Source organism: Petaurus breviceps, unplaced genomic scaffold (genome assembly GCF_028583685.1).
Source record: "Petaurus breviceps papuanus isolate PSGF00001 unplaced genomic scaffold, PetGlider_PUasm1.0 98, whole genome shotgun sequence".
NCBI classification, from domain to species: domain Eukaryota; kingdom Metazoa; phylum Chordata; class Mammalia; order Diprotodontia; family Petauridae; genus Petaurus; species Petaurus breviceps.
Window position 1 is genome coordinate 64581054 of NW_027187460.1, and position 13034 is coordinate 64594087.

The 13034-nt window shown below is 35.0% G+C and overlaps 1 protein-coding gene across 5 annotated transcripts in view; it reads left to right on the top strand.

Moving 5' to 3' along the window:
* The window catches only part of STK3 (serine/threonine kinase 3), a 468999-nt gene that overhangs the window by 348737 nt on the left and 107228 nt on the right, over positions 1–13034 (top strand). For all 5 annotated transcript variants that reach the window (XM_069080955.1, XM_069080960.1, XM_069080958.1 and 2 more), the window contains one exon: positions 3678–3870. In XM_069080955.1, the coding sequence (XP_068937056.1) occupies positions 3678–3870 (193 nt within the window). The remainder of the gene's footprint in view (positions 1–3677; positions 3871–13034) is intronic.

The window sequence follows — 13034 nt, forward strand, 5'->3', positions numbered from 1 at the left end:
ATCATGATTGTTACCCCTGCTTTTTTTTTTTTTACTTCAGCTGAAGCATAATAGACTCTTCTCTAGTCCCTTACCTTTACTCTGTATGTCTCTCTATGCTTCAAGTGTGTTTCTTGTTAACAGCAAATTGTACGATTCTGGGTTTTAATCCATTTTACTTTCTGTTCCATATTATGGGTGAGTTCATCTTTTTCCTATTCACACTTGTGATTGCTAATCACATTGTGCATTTCCCTCTGTACTGCTTTCTGCCCTTGTTTATCTTTCTCTCTCCTTTCAAACCTTGTCCATCCTCAAAAATATTTTGCTTCTGACCACTGCCTCCCCCAATACTCCCTCCCTTCTATAAGTTCCCCACTTCTACTGTCCCCTTCCCCACTGCTTCCCTGTAGGTTAAGATAGATTTCTATACCCAGCTGAGGGTGTATGTTATTACCTCTTTGAGCCAGTTATGGTGAGAATAAGGTTCAAGTGTTTCCTGCCACCTTTCCCCCTCCACTGTAAAAGCTCTTTTATGTGAGATGACTTACCCAATTCTACTTCTCCCTTTTCTCTTCTTCCAGTACATCCTTCTTTCTCACCCCTTAATTTTTACAAGCCATAGTCAACTCACACACATGTCCTCTGTCTATTTATAGTTTTTCTAACTGCCCTAATAATGATAAAGTTCTTAGAAGTTAAAAGTATCATCCTCTCATGTAGGAATGTAAACAGTTTAACTTTATTGAAACCCTTGTACTTTCACTTTCCTGTTTACCTTTTTATGCTTCTTGTATTTGAAAGTCAAATTATCTATTCAGTTCTGGACTTTTCATTAGAAGGGGTTGAAAGTCCTCAATTTCATTAAATATTCATTTTTTCCCCAGAAGGATTATACTCAGTTTTGCTGGGTGATTTTTGGTTGTAATTTTACCTTCTTTGCCCTCTAAAATATCATATGCTTTCTAAGTCCTGGATTATTCTCACTGTAGCTCCCTGATATTGAAATTGTTTCTTTCTAGCTGCTTGCAGTATTTTCTCCTTCATGTGGGAACTCTGGAATTTGGCTAATATTCCTGGGAATTTTCATTTCCTTAGGAGGTAATTGGGGATTTTTTAAATTTCTGTTTTCCTTCTGGTTCTAAGTTATCAGGGGAGTTTTTCTTGATAATTTCTTGAAGTATGATGCCTAGACTCTTCTTTTGATCTTGGCTTTCAAGTAGTTCAGTGATTCTTAAATTATCTCTCGTGGATCTGCCAGGTCAGTTGTTTTTCCAGTGAGATATTTCACATTTTTTTTCTATTTTTTCACTCTTTTGATTATGTTTTATTGTTTCTTAATGTCTTGTGGAGTCATTTACTTCCACTTGCCCAGTTCTAATTTTTAAGGAATTATTTTCTTCATTGAGCTTTTGTACCTCCTTTTCTGTTTGGCCAGTTTTATTTTTTTTGTTCTTTTCTTCAGTGAATTTTTTTTGCTTTTTTTTTTTTTTGGAGGGGGGAAGATAGGGCAGTTGGGGTTAAGTGACTTGCCTAAGATCACACGGCTAGTTGTGTGTGTGTGTGTGTGTGTGTGTGTGTGTGTGTGTGTGTATTAAGTGTCTGAGGCCAGATTTGAACTCAGGTCCTCCTGACTCCAGGGTCGGTGCTCTATTCACTGCACCACGTGGCCGCCCCCTGTTCAGTGAATTTTTATACATTTTTTATTTCCCATTTGACCAATTTTGCTTTTTAATGAGTTCTCTTCAGTGGATTTTTGTGCCTCTTTTACCATTTGGCGTATTCTGTTTTTTAGGGTAGTTTTTCTTGTGTCTCCTTTACCAAACTGTTGACTCTTTTTTCATTATTTTTGTATCACTCTCATTTTCCCCCCAATTTTTCTTCTATTTCTCTTATTTGATTTTAAAAGTCTGTTTTAGATCTTCCAGAAGTTCTTTTTGGTCCTGAGACCTATTCACATTTTTCTTTTTCCACATAGCTGCTTTGATTTCATTGTCTTCTTTGGAGTTTGTGTTTTGATCTTCCTTGTCACTATAACAACTTTATATGGTCTGATGTTGTTGTAGTTTGCTCATTTTCCCAGCCTGTTTCTTGACTTTAAACTTTTTGTTAAGGTTGAACTCTGCTCCTGGGGTGGAAGAGGTACTATCTCAACTTTAGGCATTTCTTATTGTTGCTCTCAGAGATAGTTTTAGGACTCTGTAAGTTTTCAGTTCTTCCAAGATGGTGTGATGTAAGGAGAGGTGCTGTGTAAGTAGCCACAAGCACTCATTTCTGCCCAGGAACTGTGATCAGGGTGCCCATTTTTATTAGTGCTCCTCCTTGCCCTGGGTCTGCGACCTAGAACTGGGTATGAGCAATGAATGCACCAGAGTCCTGCTCCCAATGTTATCAAAGGGTTCCCTGTAATCTCCTTCTGACCAGTTGTCTAATTCTTTTACTTTCTGTGGTCTGAGAGCTCTGGAAACCACTTGCTACTTTGCATAGGTGTGGTCTGTGCTACACTGTACTCTACTCCCCAGTGAGACAGATCTTTCCTTCTAGCCTTCTAAGGTATCTTGGGGTGGAAAATTATAATCTTTTGTTGTTGTCTGCTTCAGAATTGGTTTTGAGGTGTTCTTTTAAAATTGTTTGGAAGGGAATTTGGGAAAGCTCAGACAAGTCTGCCATTACTCTGCCATCTTGGCTATACCTCCCATCCCCAATTCTTCTCTTTGCTAAAATTTTCAAGTGCTGATTTTTTTTAAATGTTAAAAAAGAGAAAGGAAGGTCAGTAGTGTCCTAAGTTTTGGTAGATAATAGCTCTAGGACTTGAATAAAGTATTAAATTTGGATAAAATAAACTTTGTGCAGTAGCTGAGTGATGACAGTAGAGGGGAAGTCTCAGATTTCAGTAGGAACAAGGGGCATTTTGATTTTATTTCCAGTATGGATGAATGAAGACCTTTGAAACAAAGTACAGCAAGTGCTAGAAAGGAAAGCCTAAAATTAAGTGTCATCTGAGAGGAGCCAGACCTCAGAGCCAGAAGAAAAGAACATGGGAGGAAAAAATCTAAAATGAAGGGAAACTTGTTAATTATAGAGCAGGAGTTTCAAAGGGCACAATGAAGGTGGTAGACAGATATGGCATGGGACATTGTGGGAGGTGATGTCAGAGTGGGAAGCTAGCCTTGAGGTAGTTGAAGATGAAAGAGTAGACAGTAAAAGTTTCACCAAATAACATTTCTTGATTATATTATAAATTAATTTAATTTTCAAAGAATCTCAGAGATGAAGGGGCCTAAGAAGGCCAATAAAGTCAAGATCACTGGCCTGTACTTTGAAGTCTTTACTCTCTTCCCTTTTTATTGTTTTATGTTTCTGTTATCCATTTCAAAAATACTCAGTAATCATTTATTAAGTATTTCCTATATGTAAAGCAGTTTGCTCAGTACTGGAAACAGAGATATAAAAATAAGACAATCCTTGCCCTAAAGTAGTTCTCATTTTCCATATAAGTCACTGTAAGTATCCCATATAAAAATCATCCACCTAATCTTAGTAAAATGTATATTGGTGGTATTGTTCAATTTATTTTTATCTTTTTAATCATGTACATTAATAACACTTAACAGAAAATCCATAACTCTTATAAATTGGATCCTTCTCAGTATTCTGGAAATAGTTATTCAGTTTTGATTTTCAATGTTTATTTGCAGGATGAAGATGACTTGGATTCCAATACCATGGTGAAGACTGGTTTGGAAAGTGTGGGAACCATGAGGGCTATCAGTACAATGAGTGAAGGGGCTCAGACCATGATTGAACACAATACCACCATGTTAGAATCTGACTTGGGAACCATGGTCATAAACAGTGAAGATGAAGAAGAAGTAGATGGAACTATGAAAAGTATGTCCTTTTACCCTTTTGAATCTTACTTTCTTATCCTGCTGAACATTTTCTTTTAGAAATCATCATTTTAATAGATGTTATTTTTCTGTAATTTTAGAAAATTTTCACGTAATTTTACCAAAAATTGTTGGTTACCAAAATTATTGTTTTTTGGTATTTTGAGATTACCAAAAAAATTGTTCTTTGTGATCCAATACAAACAGAAGAAAGCAAGCATGATAAAAGTTAAATAGGATACCACATTTTAATGTAATTCAGTATGAAAAACCAGAGAAAGAAGGGCAACAGACTTTCAGATTTTCCTTCTTATTCTACTTCTTATTAAGAGCAACTGGACAAAAAGGGAAGGAATATCAATGTTTAGTTGTTGAGAATTTTTAAAAGAGAAAAAATTTTAAATGTTATCTTTGCTTTTTTAAATTAAAAATATAGTACTATAGTGTCAATGCAATATTTATAGCGCCCACGATCACTGTAAATGTACCTGCATGGTACTCATTTGCAAAAATTATAACAGACCTTCCATATAGTAGACAGAAGCAAAACATTTATTCAGACAATAGAAAACCAAATCCCAATAGCAGGAAACCAAATCCACTATAGCAACATAGAAGTTAATGCACCACAGTGTAGCAGAGAGCCACACCATCCTTTAGCTTTCCCACAGACCAACACAAGACCAATTGTTTACTCATAGGCCTATCTGTCTTCCTTGGAAGTGTCCTCTCCTCCCAACCATCTAGCTTTCTCTGACTCCCAGCTTCCTTTGGGCCCTGCTCCACCCTTCGGCTCCATGTGACCACATTCAGCCTATAAGAGGGCAGAGTATATTTTCAAAGCAGGGAAGGTCTTCAAATTCCCTTAGCCTTATTAAGGCTCGGGGAAGATCTCCAAATCCCCATCACCATTACAAGTACACAAAATTCTGAGAAATAAAAGGAAAGGAGACAAAGGCAACTAGACAAAGCATCAAAGGGAAGGACATACACACACACACACACACACACACATACATAGAAGAGTTCAAGTGACACAAAAAGCACTTATGTGAAATAAAGTCTTCATTTTATTCTTGATTCTTGTTTCTAAATTATCACTGTGGAATTTTTGCTAGCACAGACATATGAACAGTGATATACTTTTTTTTTTAAAAATGTCTAAAAACCCATTTAAATTAACTTTAGGGGCTTAGAATTTCTCCAATTGTCCTTTTGGCATATAATAAGTTCTTATCCCAAAACTAAGCAAATATTTTCTCTGAAAATCTTTTTTATAAAATAATAAATTTTCTATTTAAGTAATAGAATATGTAGTACCTTATTCTGTCTACATAGATTTTGGAAAAATAAATTTACTACAGCTGATAAAAGCTTAGCTGCAAAGAAAGATCAGGTCTGCAATTCAATTACAATGAAATATCACAGGCCATATTTTTGAGGAGTAAAAATTCTGATATTCTTTTTTGTTCCATTTACTCCATTAAATTTACTAAACTGCCACCTAATCTCTCTATTTCAGCCACAGAATATACAGTATTGCTATATCTAGTGTTAGAGAGAGACAGAGAGAACCTTTTTTTAAACTCCCTGATAGAAAAATCAACTCTTAACATTTATATATAATTCTCTCTCTGTCTCTCTCTCTCTTTCTCTGTCTCTCGTGCATACAGACACACAGTAAGATTTCTGACTCCATCACTACCTTCTGATCTTTGTAGACAACCTTAAGTCTCTTCTGTACCTTCCTTTTTACTAGGAAACAGTTACTGACTATATCTGGCCATTCTTTTAACACTTTACCTTTAACACCCTACTACTAAAGACTATACCTAGTCACTAGCCTACTTCCCAGGCATTTAAGGGACAAGTCCCCGACTGTGAGCCTACTCTGTGGACACTTGTCACTATCCTTCTGTCTTCTAAAGGACATATCCTTATTCTTTGGCTTTTATTTACAATGTATTCCATGGAGCAGCAGTCTTAACTGATTCTCTTACTTCCATTATCCTTTTATCAGTTTACTTGACCCACCTGTTCACCTGATCAACAAGAAACTTGGTTTGAATAACCATGCACTCATAAATTTAAACATTTATTAATGCAGAACATCTCGTACTGTAAAGATACTCCTTCAGTAACATTCAGAAAGAAGGAAGAGGGAACTGGCCATGAAGTAATTGTGTATTAGGAAGGGGGAAGGATCACAGAGCCACAGAATCTTAGAGCTGGAAATTATCTCAATAGCCATCTAGTACAACCCTAACATGAAAGGAATCCCTAATGTAACATATACAGCAAGTAGTTGTCCAGACTAAACTTGAATTAAGTGGCCTTACCACTACTTGAGGTGGCCCATTCCACTTTTGAACAGATGTAGTTGTTAGAATATTTTTTGTAACATCAGAAACCTAAATTTGCCTCTTTGCAACTTCTACCTGTTGCTTCTGTTTTGCCCCTGGGACTAAACAGAATAAGTCTAATCCTTCCTTTATGTGATAGCCTTTCAAATAATTGAAGATGGATATCATTTCCTTTCTTAGTATTATTTTCTCCAAGTTAAACATACTTAGTTCCTTCAACTCTTCCTCATGTGAAATGAACTCAGGACCTTTCACCATCCTAGTTGCCCCTTGGGCACTCTGCAGCTCATCAATATCATTCTTAAATCTGAATGCTCAGAACTAAACACTATACTGGAGATGAGGTTTGACAGATGAAGAGAGGGCTTACCACTTTTGTAGTCCTGAAAGCTTTTCAGCCAAGATCATATTAGTTTTTTGGCTGGTACATTATTCTGTTGATAAACTTTTAGTCCACTAAAACACCTATATCCTTTTTACATAGCAACTGTTGTTTTGCATTTTTTACTTGTAAAGTTGATTTTTTTTGTACCCTAGTATAAGACTTTACATTTTTCTCTATTGAATTTCATCTTGATAGACTCAAGCAAATGCTCTAGCCTGTCAAGATACTTTTGGATCCTGATTCTGTCATCTAGTATGTTTGCCATTCCTCCTAGATTTGTATCATCTGTGAAGTTGATGAACTTACAATCTATGAATTAATCTAAATCATTAATCAAATGTTAAACATCACAGGACCAAGCATAGATCCTGGGGCACACTGCTCTTAGTCCTGCCATCCAAACCAAACAGTTCTGAATTTTTCTTACTGTACTATGCAATCTATTTCTTTCTATAATTTCCACAAAAATAATATGTTATACTCCATCAGAGCCTTGCCAAAATCTAGGTAAACTATATTGACAATGTCTATTGATCCTATAAAAAAGGAAATGTGGCTAGAAAGTCATGACCCGTTCTTGATGAAGTCATTCTGGCTTTTTGTAATTTTCCCTATCTAGATGTTTGCCAACTCTTTTTAATCATCCATTCAAGAATTTTCCCAGGAATTCAAAAATCTGGCTTAGGGTCTTATAATTTTAAGACACAGTTCTCTTCTCTCTTATGAAAATAAAAACATTTACTCTTTTCTAATTTTGTATTATCCCTCATATTTTCCATGTTATTTCACATAGAAGTAAAGCAGCAAAAAGTATGGAACCCTGTTTGTACTTTTTCTTTTCTATGGGTCATCATAAATCTTACTCCTTACACTCACTGCACCTTTCACCAAGCTGTTTTGCAGTGGATATCTGTCAAGTTTGTGAATGCCCCTGAAGATTCTGCTCTTATTTACCATTCCTGGAAGGAGCACTCAGTGGAAGGTAGAAGTTTCTAATCAATTCCCTTTTATCTACTCACATTCTCTTTGTTCCTTCTCAGCTTCCTGCAGAATAAGAGACTTTAAAATACTTCTGCCAAGGCTTTTTTTGTGTGCCAGAGGCACCAAATCAATTATTTCTGGTCTAAAAAAAAGAAGACTCTAAATTAGTCCAGTACCACTCTCCTCCTCCAACCTCTCTCCTCATTTCCCCCAGGTCTGGGTTTTTGTTTGTTTTTGCAGATATTGGACAATTCTGACATGTTCCCATATTACTGTAAAAATTGTATATATAAATATGTGGCTTTAGGTACAATACTCTTAAGCTAAGAAGAGAATTCCCAAGTTAATTCATGACATGACAAGTTGTTTTCTTTATCTTCCCATGTAATTCTATGTAGCATGGAAAATTCTCAAACAGAACAATGAATTCCTTTAAACCAAAAATGAGAAAATTGAGCTCATTGCAATTTGTTTTAATGGGAGCTGAAGAAGGAACATTTGTATGGAACACATTTTATGGTTAATAAAGATACAGGAGTGAGTACAAAATAATCATCAATACATTGCAGAAAAGCTATTGGGTATATAGTATGAGATCATAGGTGAAATTACACTATGGTTAGACCTTCTGAAAAGTATCAAGACATATCACTTAGTGTTTTTCAGTGTTTTGGATTATATTATAATGGCTAGCAATGTACAGGGAATAGACTTTTAGGGAGATATTAGAAGCAATTTTAAGATACATGAAAAATATTTTAAAGTATTTTCAAAGAGCTCAAAGCAACAATATACTTTTGTATGTACGCATACATATATACTTATGTTACATGTGTATATTCACATACTATACATATTTTCGTAGTACTACTCTGTGATATAGATGGAGAAATAGTATAACTGGGAATACTTGGAATTGGATAGGTAGCTCAAGGCAGAGTTGTTGGCAGAGAGTATGTAGACCAGATCTAGTCCCCAGAGTATTTTCTATTTTAAATACTCTGTTGCTAAATGTCATATGTGTAATCTCCTGAACTGTGTAAGGCCTGCATATTTCCTTGTTAGTTTTTTCTTCTTTTTCTGAGCCAACTTCACAACAGCCCTCTCTTCTACTACCTGAGATCCTCTAGCTTGCTTTTCTTTTCTTTTTTTTTTTTTTAAGCAATTGGGGTTAAGTAATTTGCCCAAGGTTACACGGCCAGTTTTTTGTTTGTTTGTTTGTTTGTTTGTTTGTTTTTTTGTGGGTGTTAAGTATCTGAGGCCAGAACTGATCCCGGGTTCTCCTGACTCCGGGGCTGGTGCTCCTTCTCACTGTGCCACCTAGCCACCCCTAGCTTGCTTTTCTAAAGGAGAGCCTGAATTCTTCAACACAGCCAACTCCCTTTCCATTTGAGTTTTTTCTTGTAACAGCTTGTCTCTGTTCTTAGAAATAATAAGGTAACCTGTTAGTAAAACCTAGTCCCTCCTACACACTGCCTCTAATTTTCTCCCAGGTTTTATTGATATTCTTTGCAAACATGTTTCTAAATCTCTAGGTTCTCCCTACTGTAACCTCAGTTCCCAGTTTTCACAGAACCCTGTAGTTTTAGACCACTCCCTTGTTAGGGAGGAATAAGGTAAATCCTCCCATCCTGGGGTAGCCATTTCTTCTTCTAAATCCCTTCTGCCTCCAAATAGAGGTCCGATATTTCACGACCCCATCCTCACCGCCAAATGTAGCACCAACGCAATATTCACAGCACCAATTGGCACTGTAAATATACCTACATAGTACTTGACCACAAAATATAACAGACTCTACATATAGAAGACAGAAGCAAAAACATTTATTCAGACATCAGGAAACCAAATCCCAAAACCAGTAAGCCAATTCCATCATGGTAGCAAAGAAGTTAATAAGCCACAACAGTACAGAGAGCCACAGCATCCTTTAGCTTTCCCACAAACCAGTGCAAGCCTAGCTGTCACAACAGGTGGCAAACACCAACTTTTACTCACAAGCCTGTCTCTCTCCTCAGATGTGTCCTCTCCTCCCAACCGTTTCTAGCTGTCCTGACCCCCAGCTTTCTGTGGGCTCTGCTCCACCCTTCAGCAAACTCCTCCCACAACAGGCTTAATGTGATTGCATTCAGCCTGTTAGGAGGCAGAGTATATTTTCAAAGCAGGGAAGGTCTTCAGATTCCCTTAGGCTTACTCAGGGGCAGGGAAGATCTTCAAATTACTATTACCATTACACCATATCATGAGGAATTTTATAAGAATAATTAGTTAATATTTATAAGTTCCTTTGAAGTTTAAAATATGATTTATCAATGTGTTATAGATATTTGAATATTTTTATGATTTGTGCTTGGAATTTAAATTCAACATTCCTGAAATAGAGGTTGTTATTGTTTTTTTTTTTAATTCTTGCAGTAGTTAAATTTTCATGATTTGTCACTTGTTTAGAAATAAAATGCAAATTAGAAATGCTAATTGGGAATGGTAGATGAGTTAGCATTTTGAGGCTATTGTATTCCACATAATTAATTTTATTTGAATATATTGTAGGAAGTAAATTGCAAGGTAGGGAAGAATATTTTTCTTCTAAAATTTCAAAGGCAAAAAACTGATTGGTGTTGTGAAATAACTGATGAGGAATTTGCTTAAATTTCTCTTGGGATTTTATATATCCATAAGGTAAAGAGTAGAAAAACAACAAAGGCAGAGGAGCTCTATAAATTTTACCATTAAATTTGTTCAAAAATATTTTTTTAATTCAGGGTCATAATTCAGTTGCTCCTAAAGAAATTGATGTGAATTTTATGTCACCATTCTTTCTGCTCTTAAAAAAAAAAATTACATATTTGCCATAGCAACCACAGTACACAATGAAAGTGGTTGCTATCTTGAGATTTCCTGCTTCTTTCTCTTCTTGAAATGAACTTAAGGAAAAAAATGGAAATATAATTCAATAAATTCTGTTCTTCTTTCTCACTTCTATGAACAGTATCTTAGAAGATTTTACTGGAAGAGAAACACTTTGCCTATCTGGCACAAGTTATAGGTGTTTCTAATTTTACAATTAAAGTTTTCATACTAATTATAACTATTGTTGTTTCTCAAGATCTTCCATAAGATGATATGCCCTTTTAAATATTAAAGATACCCCTTTTAAAAGAATACTTTTATGTTCCACAACAATAATATGGTTTTAGGATTTGGTTATTTTCTTTTCTCAGATCACATATATTACACATCATTAGTAAGTTTTATATTTTTAAAGTGTAGGTCTTCAAATTTGAATGCCAACATTAATGAAAATTGTATAAATAAGAATAGGATGGTAAATATTTTGTAATAAAGTCAGAAATCAAATGCAAATATATATACATATATGTGTGTAGATCTATGTATTCATATACATATATATAGATAGATATATGTATATATATATGGAAAGAAAAAGTGGGGATGTTTGCCTCTGTAATTCAAGTTCATTTTACAAAGTCTCCTCCATCTCCATAAAAGTGAAAAAAGGTCAGAATTACAGTATTTTTAGATACTGTTACAGATTTTGCTGAAGTATAAAAACCATTTTTCATACAATTCTAACAGAATTTTTTGGTGTTTAATGTGGACATATGTAATATAGTACATAATTATGGTTTTTTTTTAATCTAAGGCTTGGGTTCAGTGCTAGTTTCCTTAATGGATTAGTAGATCTATTAAGTATAAATGTATTAATATTTTACTCAAGCAACTACATACATTAAATTTGTATAGACATAAAGAATGCTATCCCAAAATGTGCTTCTCTGAAAAAAAACAACCGACCATTTTTCTTTTCTAAATGTCATTGACAAAGGAATGTTTTTCTGTCATAGTTTTCCTCCTTTCTTCATCAAAAATATTTTTTTCTTCTCTTTAATTTCAGCTTCACTTCTCTTCACAAGAGTATTGTTAGCTCTTGTGCCAAATGTGACATATCTCAGATTTCAAATTTTCTTCTCTATAGAACCATTACGTTTAAGGTTATGTGATAAAAAAAAAAAATATTACTTAAAACAACAATAAGGGTGGGGAGAAGGTGATTGGCTTTGTAGAATCTGTGTTGAAAGTGACCTCAAATGACATCATGTGTACTGTACAGCAGTGGCAGCTGTAATATTCCTAACAGTGCCTTGCATATAGTAATATTTGCTGAACTGAATAGAAGAGGTCATCTAGGTTGAAGACTTACTGAAGGGGAAGGAACCCACTAACTCTCAAAGCACTCCCCTTCTACTTTTGGATCATTCTCCATATTGGGGAGCTGTTACCTACCCTGAGCTGAGGAGAACCCTGTCATTTCCTTATTCAGAAAGCTTATGTACCTCCTAATTGCACCAAAAATAAAATGTAAACTCCTCTTTGGGGCATTTAATGCTCTTTGTAATTTGATTCCAACTTCTCTCTTCTGGTTGATTGATTACACATTATTCTCTTTTTATACTATACATTCCAGTCAAATGAGCCTACTTGTTCTCAGCCATAAAAAGCCTTCCATTTCCAGTCTCTGCCATTGTATTTAAACTCTCTCCTGTGTCTGGAATGCATCCTTTCCTCCCCTTAACTTCTAGAGTCTCTTACTTCCTTTAGCTTCAGTTCATGTTCTAGCTCCTACACCAGGCCTATGCTGATCCTTCTACTTCTTGCTAATGCCTCCCTCCTGCGCCTGAATTTGCTTCATAATATATTTTGTATTTATTTGTCTTCATTCATGTTCTTTCTCTCAAATAAAATGTAAGCAAGTTTAGGACAGGTTTTGTTTTTCAGTCTTTCTATCCCTAACACCTCACATAGTACCTGGCCCATAGCAGGTTTTCAGTAAGTCTTTTGAATGAGTGAATGAATGAATGAATTAGTGAATGTGATTTCTGAAGTGTCAATAATAGTTGAAAGATCATGAAGAAATGAAGAAGTACCTCTTTCTTCATTTCAAAGAGCATGCACTGTTTAGTAACTTTATATATAATTCCAAGTTGCTTTCCAGAATGGTTGTACCTATTCCTAGGTCCACTAGCCATTCATCAATGTGCCTGTTTTTCCACAGCTCCTCCAACATTTGGAAATGGCATAATATTTGTAAAACATTTTGAAAAATGTAAAGTACTACATAAATGCTAGTTATTATTGTTATTACTATTATTATTTTCCATTTCCTTTTTTATCATCTTTGCTAATCTGATGGGTAAGAGATTAGAATCAACTCCACAATTGCTTTAATTTATATTTCTCTAATTAATAGTGATTTGGAACATTTTTTTCATGCAATTATAGTTAGCCTTCTCTTGATAAACCTATTCATGTCCTTTTTATCAACTTGAGTATAGCTCTTATTCTTATAAATTTAAATTTGTTGTTTAAATGCCTTGGAAAATGACACTTATTGAAGAAATTTTTGTAAGGATTTTT